Source organism: Octodon degus, unplaced genomic scaffold, assembly GCF_000260255.1.
Source record: "Octodon degus isolate 3935 unplaced genomic scaffold, OctDeg1.0 scaffold00041, whole genome shotgun sequence".
Classification (NCBI taxonomy): Eukaryota; Metazoa; Chordata; class Mammalia; order Rodentia; family Octodontidae; genus Octodon; species Octodon degus.
The window spans coordinates 2,563,745-2,580,665 of record NW_004524617.1 but is presented as its reverse complement, the minus strand read 5'-3'; the positions used below and the strand labels follow the sequence as shown (position 1 = coordinate 2,580,665).

At 35.1% G+C, this 16,921-nt stretch overlaps 1 protein-coding gene across 3 annotated transcripts in view; it reads right to left on the bottom strand.

Moving 5' to 3' along the window:
• Dmd (dystrophin) overlaps positions 1 to 16,921 on the bottom strand; it is a 1,613,500-nt gene that overhangs the window by 640,970 nt on the left and 955,609 nt on the right. For all 3 annotated transcript variants that reach the window (XM_023715436.1, XM_023715435.1, XM_023715434.1), the window contains exon 35: positions 689 to 843. In XM_023715436.1, the coding sequence (XP_023571204.1) occupies positions 689 to 843 (155 nt within the window). The remainder of the gene's footprint in view (positions 1 to 688; positions 844 to 16,921) is intronic.

Sequence of the window (16,921 nt, the reverse complement as noted above, 5' to 3'; positions counted from 1 at the left end):
TTTCTTTCTTTAAAATAAAAATAACTGATGTCAATAAAAAAAAATAAAGTTCAGACTAAATTGCAGGACAATCATGAAACAGTTATATAACTCAAATATATATAATTGGAATAAATGCAAGGGTTTAAAGATAGTAAGAAATTAAGATACATTTTGAGAAGGGTGTGTAAGAATTATTAATTTCCACAGCTAAAGAATGGGAAATGAAGCTATGACTCACATTACCTACCTGGATTTTCCCATTGGCCATGTAGAGTGACACATAATAGGGGAACCATGGGCAGCTGTAATTACACTACAAGCTCAAAATTACTTCTTTGTTCAGATTAAGGTTGAGGCAGCATGTACCATGATAGGACAGAAAGGTATTTCTTTCAATAGAGCCTTCAGAGCACACTGATGATTGGTTCTTCTTGCTGCAAACCATTGTCTTGTGCTTTTTTTTAAACCTCTTGGTCTGTCACTACCTTTGTGACTGTGGGTAAATCAGTTCATTTCACTAGATTTCAGGTTCCTCCTCATTAAAACAATAGCCTGAGCCAAGCCTGTGAGTTATGTTGGAACTCATCTTGTTGGATCCTTCCAATCTCCAACAGTAGGATTGGCAAAGCAAACCTGCATTAACCATCTGGTTTGACTACGCCTTCATTATAGCCAATAACAGTTTTAGAAACATTGTAATTCTTACCTTTTATGGATGTTTCCCCAGGAGGCATTAATGTTCTCTGTTATCATGTGCACCTTTCTTGTGTCATCTGCAGAGTAATCCCGGAGAAGTTTCAGTGCCAAGTCATTTGCCACATCTACATTTATCTGCCACTGGCGGAGGTCTTTGGCCAATTGCTACAGATGTGGATGAGAGAGAAAATGAATGGCAAGTTTCCTCTGAAATCTCTAGCTGGGGTTTCTGCAAATGCTTTAGTAATAGCTTCTGAATTCTCAGGTTAGAATATGCCTACAAGATTGCTTTTAACCTACTATGTGATTTAGTCAACCATGACGGTATACGTTAGCATTTTCCATGACAAAACTTTTCCAATGTAGCACCTTGAGCAATAATCAATTTCAGGTAGTTCAATTAAAGGGGAATTAATTGGGAATAAAGTAAGCTTAATTGTTTTTATCATAGGTGAGAGAAGACTATAAAAAACAAGCTCCTATATAATTGTCAATTATGTGACATGCTACAAAATTTGAACAGAAGAAAAAAAATTATGCATTTCTCCTCCTTTCATTAACTTGTTGAATTGTTTATGTAATTAGTGCCATCTACTGGCATTCAACTAAAGTTGCATATAGAAAATAATGAACAACAAAAGGACAGTATTTGTTATGAAATTTTCTGAAGGATAATATAGTATTTTTAAAAATCCTAAATAAAAAATATAAAAATCTTGTAACACCAAAACAGCTATGGTTTATTCTTTGTCTTTGACCAAATTTTATCAAACTAGCCATTTCATCACTTTGTCATATTTCAAAGAAAGAAGCCAGCTAATGATAGCTATATCTGGAATGGTTTCTAAACAATTCGATAATTACAAAGTAAGGTTCTCTTTCATATTCAGTATGGCGGGCTAAGCCACTGATACCTGGTCAGAGAAATAAGAAGGGAGAATTTAAAAAACATAAATGATAAAGTAATTTCACAAAAAAGAACAAAGTTAACTGTTTAAATGAAAATGTATTAAATCATGAAGGTACAACTGGCACCAATTAAATTAACAAATAAAGCCCAAAGTAAGAAAGAGATAAGATTAGCACATACTTCTACTATTCCTGGGAATAATGTCTATCAAAAACAATTTGGCAATAGATAGAAGTGCTTATCCCCACTGACCTAGTAATGCTACTTGTGCTTTATCCTGATAAAATATTCAAAGGAAGACATACTATAGCAATAATGTTCTTCCTTAACCAAAAGAGGAAAGCACAAAAGTCCCAAACAATTTCAATATTTAATGAAGGAATATAAAAGACCATAGGACCTTCATCCAACATCCTATTACATAGAAAATGTGGACAATAATCACTGCAAAAAGACCACAATTTGTTTATGTGCAAAATAGAATGCAGTTTTGTAATTAAGAAAGGTATCTTTGTTACTTTCTTGTTGCTGGGACAAAAAACCCAGCATCCACAAGTTAAAGGAGAAGTTTCAGTTCATAGTCCACTGGTTCTAAGGCAGAGCAGCATGGCGGAGGAGAAACTGTTCATGGTGTGGCAGATGTGAAGCAGTCAGGGATCAATGGAAGAGGAGGGACAGAGACCCTTCCAAGCCACACCCACAGTAACCCAGCTTTTCCCAGCAGCCTTCCTGTCCCAACAACATACCCAGCTATAAAGCTATCAGTGAACTAATCCAGTAATGAGTATCACACACTTACAATCCAGTCACCTTCCCATAGCCCCACCTAATAGGCTTGGAGGGAAGTACCCAGATAGAGTTCATAACAAAATGGAAGAGAATAATTTAAAAGTAACTGACGTTTCTGCAAAGAAGAATCATGTATGTTTCAGTAAATTTTGTTTTGTGCTAGTATGTTTAGAAAATAAAGATCAAACACTGATACTTTTAACATAATTTCTTGTGTTTGAACTCCTGTTCCTTAAAAAAATATAATCTGGCATTTCTTAGTCAACAAATATATCCTATACTAAAATCAAACTAAATAATAATGTGTACTACATATAGCAAATAACCCAGATTACCAGTTACCAAGAAACTAAGTTCAACAGACTAACATTTGCTATGGAAGCAGTAGAGAATCTCTAATTACACAGCATATTTGCTGTTCCTGCAAAGCAATTCTCTTCCTCTCTCCACTTAAGTCAAATCTAATATGATAACAGCAATATAAGCTAAAATTTAAACAGTCATGTGGTCCTTATTCTCTGGAAGATGGTATTTGTACTGTAAAAGATGAGTGTATCTATCATCTATTGGTTTTCTAATTCACAGCTTAAACATTACCAAAACAAGAACAATCCCTTGTTACGACTTTTGAAGACAATTCCTTTGTAAGGATGATTCTACTGTTAAACAAATACTTGTGATGAACCAACATCACAAGATAAATGTATAGGCTTATAAATGTAGAATATAAAACTTGTAATGAATGTATAATTAAAATAGTGGACTTTAGGTAAGCAAGTTAAATAATCTTGTAAACTCCTCCTCACTCATGGTTGCTTATGGAAAGTATAGATATAAGAGGATACAACCTCTGAATGGTTTTGTGGTTATAAGTATACTTTCAAAACCATCAAATTATGTTCATGAAATATGTATTTTTCCATTTACAAATTATACCTCAAGAAAGTTGCTGACAACAACAAAAATACAGGATGTTACAGTGAGCCTAAAATAATTTATTGCTCATAAAATACCTGAAAATATAACCTGCAAAGTATGCTATGATTTTCCAAAACCCCTGAAAAAAAAAAGCAAAGTAGAGTTAAATGACTTTATAGTAAAAGGATAGTAAAAGAGCAATGTTTAACTTTAAACCAGAGTTTTTGCCATCTAATTTTCTCTAAAATTACATGCACAGTAAAAGCTAAATTTTTTATCTAAAAAATTTTGCAACAAACACTAATGGATACTGCCCAGGTTTTGTGAGAATAGATATAAGATTAAAAAGAAAAGCTTTCACTGACCTTGTCAACATTATAGCCCTTATCTATACACAAGGTTCACAATCACAGCTTTCTTTTTCTGTCTACTTAACCATGGTCATAGAAAACACTGGTTTCTCTTCCTCCAAAGGTAGTGCATTGATCACCTTGAGTTTTGTTGAAGTGTCATTCACACTAGAAAACATGACCTTGGCTTGAGTTTTCCTACCACTGTGAAATTTACTACTGATCTCAGAAGGAGTGTAAATTCAAAACTACAACAGACTTCACACCACCCTTTTATCTTGCTGGATTCCATTTAAAATCATGTATGCTATAGGGAATTGTTTGTGAGGTGATCATGATGTGTGAAGAAATTGAAAGCATTATGACCACTAGCCTATAAAGAAGATGACTTTGTAGGTATATGTGTGTGTGTTTTCTATAAAGACTATAAAGTGCCAAACACACCAAAGATTGTATCTCCAACCAAAAAAGAGAGATTTCATATTCAAACCTAATTGGATGCTGCCACAATATGGACATAGTACTTATGCACAGTATTTTAGATAGAAAAATGGTTTTAGATTATAAAACAGCCCAAGGGAAACTCAAGATTTTTTTACTTTCATGTTTCCCTCATTTCATTGTTTTATTTGCAGGAACTCTCTCTAGGTGTACTGACGATGCAAAAGAGAAAAGAGGGGAAGAGAAGAAAGTGGTTAAAAGTCTAAACAATAGAATGAAGCTGGTGGTTTTGAATCTTGACTTAATCATTTAGTAGTCATATGACAAATGGGAAAGTTAATTGCCGATGCATGAGTTTCTTCCTTTGTTAAGTGGAGATAATGAGCACTAAGTTAGAAAATTCAGGGAAAATGCAAATGTGTTAGGCAAAATCTAAGAATTAAATATAATAACTATCATTTCCACCATCATCATCACTACTGCTACAGTTACTACTACTTTTAATGAATCACACCTATAGTCTTCTTCAGACACTCCCCTTCTCGAACTAAGGAGTTTGCTGTTTTATAGACATTGCAGCAGCTCTCAAACTTTCCCTTTAATTTAGAAGATAAAAGTGCATACATGGACCTATAATTAATGTTTTAACACTGAGTATTATGTTAATTTTCTTATTAAATGTGTTTTGGGATATTCACCTACAAGGAAAATAAACATTTGTTCTGGGTGAACTAGATTCAAAAAATTTTAATGACTGTCTCAGAGGAGCTTCATGAAAAACTATGAGCATGAACAAAAGGTAAGTTCCCAGGAGGCCTTGTTTGGCCATTGTCCTGCAGTTTGAACCTTAAAGAAGTCATTAACTTCGGGAGTCCAGTTTTGTCATCTGAAAAATAGGACAGGCTTACTCTGCTTATGCCTCTGGCACGTTGTGAGATGCCAAAACCAAAGTCTAATTGCTTGCAAAATTATAAAACAGGATTGTGACATATTTAAGGGTGAAAAGTTCTACATATTGGATTTCTATGACTTGGTCATGGATGTAAGTGTTACATTTATTCACTAAGGGGTTCTTGGAAACTTTTAGCACTGTGAGCTGAAATGCAAGAGCTTAGAAACTCTTAGCTCCATTCTCTGACCATTTCCTACTGTACTCAGTTATAGATGGACTAACTCCTGGAGGAGTCAAAATTCCCTAGGATCTCCTGTGAGAGAGCTTCATGTTGAGTGAAGCCAATGAGAAACACTGGCAGAAGACTTCTGAAGAGCAAGAGAAAGAACAGAGCTAAAAAATCTCTCCTGCACTCCATTTGGGCAGTATCTCCTTTCTGTCCCTATCTCCAAGTGGACAATCCCTTGCTGTAGTAGTTTCAGCACCTGCTCTGCAGTCCCCACAGTGTCTGAATGAGCACCAGATGGCTGTGGTTTCCTGGTGTTGGTAACACTTGATCCCTCTATGCTTCGAAGTGGTAACAGCTTCCTCAAGTTGTTAAACTTCCAGTTATCTCCTGTTGAATTTTTCAGCTCCTTCCTTACCTATCAAAATAGCTTTTTATATTAAATTCTCTCTGTTTTAAATATCTAGTTTGGTTTCTAGACTGAACTTTGATTATACTAACAGAAATATCACAGCAAATGACCTCCCCTATAATTACACATGGGTAATTCCATGTATCAATTACAAATTATACAAAGTATCAGACTTCACATCTTGCATGCTTGTCTCTAGTCTCAGAGGAAGAATCAACTCTTCTGCTATTGGAAGGTGGCTTCACCATCTGGACACCTATCTATTCTGGGATCCTCCTCCATGTACTTCTCTCTTTCTGTGTTCCAACTTCTTGACTCTCTGCAAGGTCCTTCACAGCCTTCAGATATGTGCCTCTTTCTCATCTTTAAAAAACAAGAACCTGGACTCCATCACTTTCATTCCTTTCATAGCCACACACTTCAGAAGGCAAATTTTCACTTTTTGCCTCAACTTGATTACATTTTTCCCACTCTAGAATTCTTCCAAACCATGCTCCTGCTATCACCATTACAGAACTGTGGCAGGAGTCACTAAAGGAAATTAAATTATTGCCCTTAATTCTTTGTTTCTCCCTATATTCATACCCTTAGCTAGGTAACTTGAAGCTTTTCCTACAAAAGGTTGAATTTACTTTGTAGCCCTTAAAACTGTGCTTGGCCATATGATTTGCTTTGATTAATCCTAATGAGAAGCTAATAGAATGACACTTCCCCATCCTAAACAAACATGCCCTGGAGGAAGATGAGTGCAGTCCAATAGACCCCCCCCAGTCAACCTAATGCATGAAGAATCACCCACTCCAGTTGTAAACCTATGAGAAGGTAGTGCCTATTGTATTCCACTAACATTCTGAGGTTGTGTATTGTAGCAATTTTGTGAAAAGCAGTAACTGAACCAATTAGCAATGGCCAATGCATGTGGAAAAAATAGGTTTTCGTATACCTGATTTATTTGTGGCAACTGGTGTTGTTGACTACTTTGTTTTTTTAAAAGTTCTTTTCTTTCTTGACTTTCTGTAGACATCCTCTATTTTTTTGCATAGTTCTTCCCTCCCCCTTTGTTTTGCTTTCCCCCAAATATTCCTCTTCTCTAAGACTCTGACTCAGGCTTCTATTAACTTCTGATTATAAACTATTTAGGAAGAGGAGGAGGAGGAGGAGGAGGAGGAGGAGGAAGGGAGCATAATTTTAAAAAGGGTGAGTCATAATTTTCCATTATATCCAAATCTTCTACATTACTACTATTTAAATGTAGGTCTCCACGACCTCTTACTTAGATTCTGCAATAACATTTTTATTGAGTCTCTCCCTTTATCTGCATACAACTGTTTAAGAGGTCTTTTTGCAATGCAAATGGATCCCTGTAGCTGGCTTCTCTGTATAAAAGCTTTCATTGGGGTTCTAATACATACACGACAAAATCAAAACCTCTGCTTGGATTAGGACCTCAAGTGCATTACCCATGCCTATGCTTCCACTTTCATCTTTTGTTCTTTCTTTATTGAATGCAGTTTCTCAAATGCTGTCTGTCTTAGTCACTTTTCTGTCATTGCTGAGATAAAATACTCAACACCTAAAGTTAAAGGGGAAAAGGCATATCTAGCCCCTTGATTTGTAGGGGTTTCAGTTAATCATCAGTTGGTTCTGAGGCAGGGTGACACATGATAGAGACACAACAGTTCTTTGTAGTGGAAGACAGCAAAAGGAATGGCGGCGGGGGGAGTGTTGAAGTATGGGGTGGAGGGTTTAGATAAGACTGTTTCTGTCCCTTCTATTTTGTGCATTCTACCCATCCTAGGGAAGATTTAGCACTCACACCCTTCATTCTAGTAAGAATTAGGATAAACCAGTCAGTGGAGTGATTCACTAATCATACACCCTCAATCCAAGCATATACTGTCTAGATTCAGCCACCTCTGAAAAAAGCCCTAAGACCTCATGAGGCTTTAGGGGGACATCTAGGCACCAACCATAACATTTGCCCTTAGCTGTCCACATGACAACACAAAAGTAAAATGTTCAAGGTAACCTAGTTAGTGAAAAAAATCATTACAAAAGCGCAGGTTTCTGGACATTCAATTCAGGGTTCACCTCAACTGGAGAAGATATGCTTCTATTTACAGGAACTTAAGGAAAATAATTGGGCCTATTATAACTAAACTTTGAATAATATAAAATAATCTTTTGGATGACTATAACATGATTGGAAAATTATGGTGTATAGCAAAGTAAGAGGTTTCCAAACAAAGACAACACAAAAAATACACATTTGGTTTATTAAAAAATCAGTAAACAATTTAGCCCTAAGTATGAATTAATGTTCTATAAATCCTTATTGAAAAAAGTAACACAGTTTCTTTATTCTTTCTGTAAATTAAAATGATCTATAAAACTTTCTGGATTTATAATAGAAATGTTAAAATATCTGTAAGGAAGCTTTGTGAAAAGTAAAGCCTCTGACCATTAACTCTAAGACTCATCTATTAAACCTTTGACTTAACCAAACAATTGTTTCACAATGTAACACTCTATACAGGGGATACTATTTAAGAAAATGGCTCTCATTTTCCAGTTTACTGGAAATGATTAATCTTTTCAATAGCTCTGAGGACTATATACCAGCATTGTTGTTTTTTTTTTGTCCTTTCAACATGACTACAAGCTTAGAGCAGGCTAGTAAATGTGTTATCGGCCAACCCATTAGAGTTCCATTATTTTCTGTCTTACATGGCTTCATGTAATGAATTTTTATAATTAAACTAATGGCATACAATTTATTTTTCTCCTTCTTTACTTTCAGGCCCCATTTCTCTTCCAGCTTCCTTGGAATAAGTTTTATACCAAAAGAAAGGGAGGAGAGGCCTCCAAGTGCTTCATTACCTTAATTTCATTATGACATTTTGGAAAGCATTCCCTTTATCTGGGCTCTGTCTTTAATTTGCTGACTTTATTAAAAGGATTAAGCAGTGTTGTAATTAACAAATCATCCAGCTACCCCAGGCACCGAAGAGAAGGCTGGTTGAGAGGGTATGGAAATGGTTGGGTGGAAATGACTCCAGAGAGAATGCTAGAGGTCAGATCTCCAGAAATAGCATTTTTTTCTCAGTGACTTTTCAAATCTCATGAGCCATTGGTGGTATACTGCATTATTGTTCACAAACATGTAGTACCTATCTCATGTCAGCATATTATACATCTACAGTTTAACAAAAAAGTATCTATAGTCTTAATGATGATCTAGTATTTTTAAAAGCAGTTTGTTGATATATAAAACACATTACTGAATCCACCCACTTAAAGTATATATTTTAGTGGTTTGCAGTATTTCAATACAATTGTGGAAGCCAATTTTGGAACACTTCCTTTACTTCAGAAAAAGAAGGCCAGTGCCATTAAGCTAGTTTCCACCAACAATTCTCCCCTTCTAGCCCTTACAAAACATTTCACATAAGTGAACTCATACAATATGTGGTCTTTTATGACTGGGATATGTCACTTGTTTTTGAGGTTTATCTATGTTACAGCATATATCAGTACTTCATGTCTACTGATGAATAATATTACTTTGTTGTATGTATCATGTTTTATTTATTAGGTAGTAGACATTTGAGTTGATTCTACTTTTGGCTATTGTCAATGCTACTGTAGAAATCTGTGTAAATGTTTTGTGTGTACGTATTTTTAAATTTTTTGAATATATAATTGCAATAGAATGTATATGGTTATGTTATTAAGTAACTGATATTTTCTGTCTAGGAATTGACATTTTTACAAAATGCTATCACCATTTCAAAGTTCCACTAATAATGTATGAGGGTTCCAAATATCTTACACTCTTATCAACACTTGTTATTATCAAGTTTTATTTTAGTCATCCTGCGGTGTATAAAGTGGTCTCTTATAATGTTTTTCAGAGACAGCTGTTGAAATTTGGTCAGTCAGGCCCATGCCAACTATCTGCTTGGAAGTTTTGTTGATCTTCTATCTTCCCCTTCCCCCAAGGTCACAGAAGACTAAGTGAGACCTACCTAGTTCCCCTACCATGGAAAGGGCCTTTCCAAGCTTGGGAATGTCCCCCATCATCCTTGGAGCCTTCCTTAGCTGTGCTTTACCTCCCCCACACCTTGGTGGAAGCCACCCAAGAACTCCACAGAGCAGGATCTTTGGTGAGCCCAGCCTGCTCCCCCACTGACACAGAAACCTTGATGGCCCATCCCCTCCATCACTGGTGTTGAGTCAGGGTGAACATTGTAAACTTCAAAAATGATAAAACAAAGGAGTAAAAAGCAAACTCAGACCTGCAGCCTACCCAGAACCAGACCAAGAGACAAGGACATAGAACAACTTGGAAGTCACATACGTGAAATTTTTGAAAGGATAAAAACTAATGTAAAGAAACAATTGCACCAGGCTATAGAAGAAATGAGATCAGAAATAATCACTCATGTAATAAAAGAAATGACAATAATCATGAAAGAATTGCTCAGCACTTCTAAAGAAGACACAGATAAAAGAAAATAGAGGAGATTAGAAAACTGATGGAAACATTGAAGGAACAACATAGCAAAGAATTAGAATGTATAAAAGAGATTCAAACAGATATCCAGGACATTGAGAATTCTACTGAAAGCTGGCAAAAGCACTTGAATAAAAGTGAAGATAGATTTTCAGCCCTCAAAGACAGCATTGTAGCTAGTGGATGCAAAAGGAAAGCTCTCAAAAATAACAAGGAATAAGGAAATAGCAATTCAACAGCTACAAGATGATGTAAAGAAAAATAATATAAGATTAATAGGTGTCAACAGAAAAGGATTCAGCACAAATGAGATAAAAAGATTACAGTAGTAGCAGATTTCCAAAGCATAAGAAAAGAATCTGTTATACAGATTAGTGAGGCAAATTTAATCCCAAATAGCTATAATCAAAATAAATCTATATCTACACACATAATAATCAAGATCCCAGAAACTCAGCAAAGGAACATAATATTAACAGCTATTAAAAAAAAGAAACAGATCATCTATAATAGAAAGCTCAGCAGAATCACAGAATATTTCTCAACACAAATCCTCAAATCAAGAAAGGCTTCCAGTGAGGCATTTCAGGCCTTGAAAGAAAACAACTTCCCACCCAGATTGATGTACTCTGAAAAACTATCTATCAAATTTAATGAAGAGATAAAATAATTCCATGATAAAGAACAACTGATGAAATTTTTGACCACCAAACCAACCCTACAAAGAGTACTGATAGGTATTCTAGAAAGAGACAGAAACAACCACAGCTTCAAGAACAACAGGAGAAAAGAACCACTAAACAAAACAAGCAATTAAACAGAGGAGCAGGTAGGAAACCTACAGCAGGGAAATAACATGACAAAGATAAGTTAATACATATCAGTTATAGCCATCAATGTAAATGGACTTAATTCAGCAATCAAAAGAAGCAGACTGGCAGAATGGATCAAGAAACAAAACCAAGAAATATGCTGTATACAAGAAACACATTTAACGGAAAAGGAAATTCATACATTGAATGTATAAGGATGAACAATAATACTCAATGTTACAGGAATCCAGAAAAAAGCAGGGGTAGCTGTTCTGGCTGCTGAAAATATTAACTTCAAACCAAGAATCATCAAAAGTGATAAAGATGGTGACTACATACTTGGCAGGGAAAACAGCAAGAGGAAGTGATATCATAAATATATATGTACCAATGTAAGAACACTCAACTATATAAGACAAATTTTAACAGATATGAAAAATCGAACAAGCAATAATACAACTGTAATGGAGATGTTTAACACTCCACTGTCACAAAGAGAGAGAGATCAACTAGGCAAAAAATCAGCAAAACTACATAAACATATGAAAATTACATAACATGCTCCTGAAAAATCAGTGGGTCACTGATGAAATTAAAGCAGAAATTAAATAATATTTACAATCAAATGAAAATGCAGATATAACTTACTGGAACATGTGGGATGCAGTGAAAGCTGTCTTAAGAGGCGAGTTCACAGTGGTAAATTCTTACCTTATGAAAACAGAATGAGCCCAAATAAATTTGACTTATGCTAAAAGTTAAGCTCCTAGAGAAAGAAGAGCAAGTCAAGCCCAAAGCTCAAAGAAGACACAAAATTATAAAGATGAGAGCAGAAAGAATTTAAAAACTTTTTAAAAAAATCAAAGCAGAAATTAATGAAATGGAGATGAAGAAAACAATACAAAATAAATAAAATTGATAAAACCCTAGGCAACATTATTAGAAAAGGAAAGAAAATATTTAAATTCAAGCAATAAGGAAATAAAAAGGTGAAATCACTACAGCACCTACAGAAATTCAATACCTACTTCCAAAATCTTTACTCTCATAGGATGAAATTACAGAAGAAAAGGACATATTCCTAAATACTCATGAATTACCAAGCAGAATCAAAAGGATATAAATATTCTGAATAACCAATATCAGTGAACAAAATTGAAAATATAATAAAAAATTTACCAATAAAGAAAAGCCCCGGTCCTGATGGATTTACAGATGACTTCTACAAGAAATTTAGAGAAGGTTTAACACTAACTTCTTTCAAACTCTTCACAGAGTTAAACAATTTTCCCAAACACATTACTGGAGTCAAGTATTACTCTGATACCAAATCCAGAGAAACTCCCAACCGAAAAGGACAACTACAGATCAATCTCCCTAATGAACATACACGTAAAAATCTACAACAAAATACTTGCAAACAGAATGCAGCAAATTATCAAGAAAATTACACACCATGATAAATTGGTATTTATGCCAGGAATTCAGGGATGGTTCAATATATGCAAATCCCTAAATGTACCCCACATCAACAGAGCCAAAGCCAAAAATCACATGATCACATTAATAGAATAAAAAAAAGCTTTTGACAAAGTACAACACTCATTCATGATAAAATCCCTACAGAAAATCATAATAGATGTTGTTTACCTGAACCTTATAAAAGCCATCTATGGCAAAGCAAAGTCCTGCACAGCTAACATTGTACTAAATGAACAAAACCTGAAAGCCTTCACTTTAAGTCAGGAACAAGACAAAGATGTCAGCTATCCCCACTCCTATTCAATATAATTATAGAAACATTAGCCCTAGAAATTACACAAGAAAGGGGCTGGGGAGATAGCTCAGTGGAATGACTGCTTGCCTGGCAAGCACAAGGGCCTGAGTTCAATCCTTGGTTGAGAGAGAGAGAGAGAGAGAGAGAGAGAGAGAGAGAGAGAGAGAGATTACATAAGAAAGATAAATAAAAGGAATAATTATTGGAAAAGAAGAAATGAAATTATCATTATTTGCAGATGGTATGATAATCTACATAGAAGACTGCAAACAGTCCACCAAGAGGCTTTCATATTTAATAACCAAATTCAGTAGCATAGCTGGATACAAATTCAACATTCAAAAAGCAATAGCATTTATGTACACAAACAACAAACACATTGAGAAAGAAATTAGGGAAATTATATCTTTCAAAATAATATCCAAAAAAATGAAAAACTTAGGCATGAATCTCACAAAGGAAGTAAATGATTTATACAGTGAAAATTACAGTACTCTGTGAAAAGTGATCTAAAGGATTTCTTTTCTTTCCTTTCTTTCTCTCTTTCTTTTTTTGTGGTACTGGGGATTTAATTCAGGACCCTGTGCTTGCCATGCAAGTACTCATTCTACTGAGCTATCTCCCTGGCCCTGCATATTTCAGAAAATGCAAAGATTCCTTGATCATGGATAGGATGAGCCAACATTGTGAAAATGGCCACACTCTCAATATTGGTATGCAGATTCAATGCAATCCTGATTAAAATACCATTACTATACCTCACAGATCTAGAGAAAACATTCCTAAAATTCATCTTGAACCGGAAGAGACCTAGAATAGCAAAAGCAATCCTGGGCAATAAGGGAAAGGCAGGAGACATCACAATCCCTGACTTGAAATTATACTACAAGGATACTGTGATAAATTCAGAATGGTACTGGTGGGCTGGGGAGACACTTCAGTAGAATAAGTGCTTCCCTGGCAAGGGCCTGAGTTCAATCCCCAGTTCTGCAAAAAAAAAAAAAAATGGTATTGGTGTAAAAACAGACGGGGGGGGGGCAGGGAGATAGCTCAGTGGAATAAGTGCTTCCCTGGCAAGCTCAAGGGCCTGAGTTCAATCCCCAGTTCCACCCAAAAATAAAAAATTAAAAAAAAACAGACTGAGGATCAATGGAACAGATTAAAAGATGCAGACAAAACTATGTACACACTTAGTTGCCTAATCTTTGATAGAGGAGCCAAACATGGTCACTGGAAGAAAGATAAATGGTGCTGGAAAAACTGATTTTCCATGTGCTAAAGGTAAAAATTAGACCTATGTCTCTCACCATGCACTAAACTGCAGTCAAAATGGATCAAATATTTAAATATTAAAACAGAAACAATCTTCTAGAGGAAAAATTAGGTAGACAGTTTAAAGCCATAGGGGTAGGTAGAGAGAACATGAACAAAAATCAAACTGCATGGAAAATACTTCAAAGAATATACAGTTGGGATCTCTGAGTGCAGGCCCAGCACGTGAGTGAGACAACCCGGGGCCCATCAGATCCTCATTCGACCCAGAGTGCAGGTCTGGCGTGTGAGTGAGCTCAGTTTTTTGAAAAGTTTCTGTATGTCAAAAGAAAACATTAACAGAGTAAAAAAGACAACAAACCAATTGGAAAAATACTAAGCCAACTGTCCCTCTGACAAGGAGTTGCATCTAGAACACATAAAGAATTTTTTAAAAAATCAGGCTCCCCAAATTCAAAGATCCCTTCTAAATTGGGGCTTCAGATGAACATACACCTCTCACATGAATAAAATACAAATGAGAAATAAATGTATAAAAAATGTTCATCATCATTGGTCATTTGAGAAATACAAATGAAAACAACACTGAGATGTGATCTCATCCCACAAAAAATGGCCAACATCAAGAAGGCAACCAATAACAAATATTGGAGAGGCTGTGGGAAAAAAGAACCCTTCTTCACTGTTGGTGGGAGTGTAGAAAGTAGCTGTATATCTATCCTAATTATATTGAATATGCAGATACAAAATGGTCATGCATTTGTATTCTCCTTTTTTTTTAGTTTTGGCAGAGAAGGGTATTCCATTGTCATTTAAATATTGTACTGCAAGAATTCAGCAAAATATTCCAATCTAGTCCAGTAGTGCATAATAATAGTAGGTTATCCATAGGACTGGCAGTGTCAGAAGTTGTTGACTTGAGCCTTTTAGAGCTCAGCCTATTAATACGGCTTTACTTTTTATATTTCATTTTTATACTTTTCTTCTGGATGGTTAAGACCAAGATAAAGCAAGACCTATATAACAAGAAATGTAACTTTTGTATCTGACAAGGTCAGTCAAATCCCCTCAGGATTTATCCTGAAACCCTGTACCGCAGTTTGTAGTTCCTTTGTCAGTGTCAGCCACGGCCATTGTTTGACCAATTTGCTTATAGAATTATTCTATAGAAGTAAAAGAAAATTAATACAAATGTTTATTTTTCATTGAAAATTGATTATATAAATGTGTGTTACAATGTGACGTTTTGGCTATACATATATTTCAATGGAAAAAATATCTGCTTATTACATTTTTGTAGTGATAATACTTAAAACCTGTTTATAAACAATCCCAACATATACAACATATTAGCAACAACAAGCACCATTTTGTATTATTGGTCTTCAAATTATATTCCAGTGGAAATCCTGTACCACCGCTGTTACCCTTTGAGCCCTGAGCCTCTAGTAATCCACACTGAATGCTCAAGGTTTACAAATTTGAATCTAGCTTTCACATCTAAATATACAAGATCATACAGTGTTTGCTTTGTGTATCTGGATTATTTCACTTTACATAATGTCCTCCAGGTTCATCCATGCTGGCACAAACAAAAGAATTTTCTTCATTGTAAAGGCTTCACAATATTTTATTACATATACATGGCATACATTGTTTATCCATTCATTCATGGATGGGTACTATTATTGTGAATAGTACTATGAAAAACATGAATGCAGACATCCTTTACATATACCAATTTCAATTCTTTAGGGTGAATATCCAGCAGTGGATATCATATCCAGCTGCATCATAAATTGATTCTCTTTTTAGGTTTTTTTTTAGAAACTCTACAGTGTTTATAATGGTTGTCCTAATTAACATCCCCATTAATAGTTCAAAAGCATTCCTTTTTTATATATTCTGGATAACACTATTTTTTGATAACAGCTTTACTGACAAGTATGATGTGACACTATAAGTATCTTATTTTCCAGATCTTCACCAGGTTTTTCTGTGGATCTATGCTTATATCAACTAGCATCACAGTCCAGGGAAGCTTTATGTTAAATAGCTGCTGTTGATTGGTTCAGATAAAAATCTGGAATGGAAGGTATTGACTGGAGAATTAACTATAAATCGGGTCAAATGACAAGAATTTGCCTATAGTTTTTTTCTTCTAGGAAGCTGAAAAATAAGTTAAACAGCCACAATGCTCTGAGAATACAATAGGACTTTTTGTGGAACTCTAATCCTGTCTAATTTCTGTAATTACTGAAAGGCAGCTAGTTTTCATAGCTACTCTGGTTGCAAGGCTGCTGAGTTTTAAGACTATTGTAGAACTGGGAGAAAATGATGGGAAAAGACCAATCTAAAGAGCCCAAGTCTTGCTATTGTTAGTGAAGTTCAGCATTTCAGAGATTGCTCCCAGCCTTTGGATAATTTCCAGAATTTAGTAAGGTAATTTTAACAATTTTTGCTAGGCTTTTCATTGCTTTTGTGAAGAAGTGGATTTTCAAAATTGCCCCATTATATTTCTAAGCATGGAGTAAGTTAAAATGTAAAGAGAAACTAGGCAAAATATGGTGCAATCAGAGCATAAAGCATTATAAGACATGGGAACTACATTAAATATTTATATAATACAGCAGCTCTTGGGAAAAGTAGCCTATTACTACCCATGCTCTATTAGTGATATAGAATACACTTTTTTTGTATGCTTTGAAGTGTTTAATAATTTCCCACACATATTTCAAGAGGAAAGAAACTATTAGCTTATTGATTCTTCTTAATCATATGGAAGCTTTAGGGAAGTATAAAATTGAAAAAGAAATTCATAGAGAAATGATGGTTCCTTGCAAGATTTTTGGTAATGATTTTCATTACTGTACCAGAAATCCAACCTTCAAACTGCCGGTGCAGGGCAATTTGCTGATTATATATATA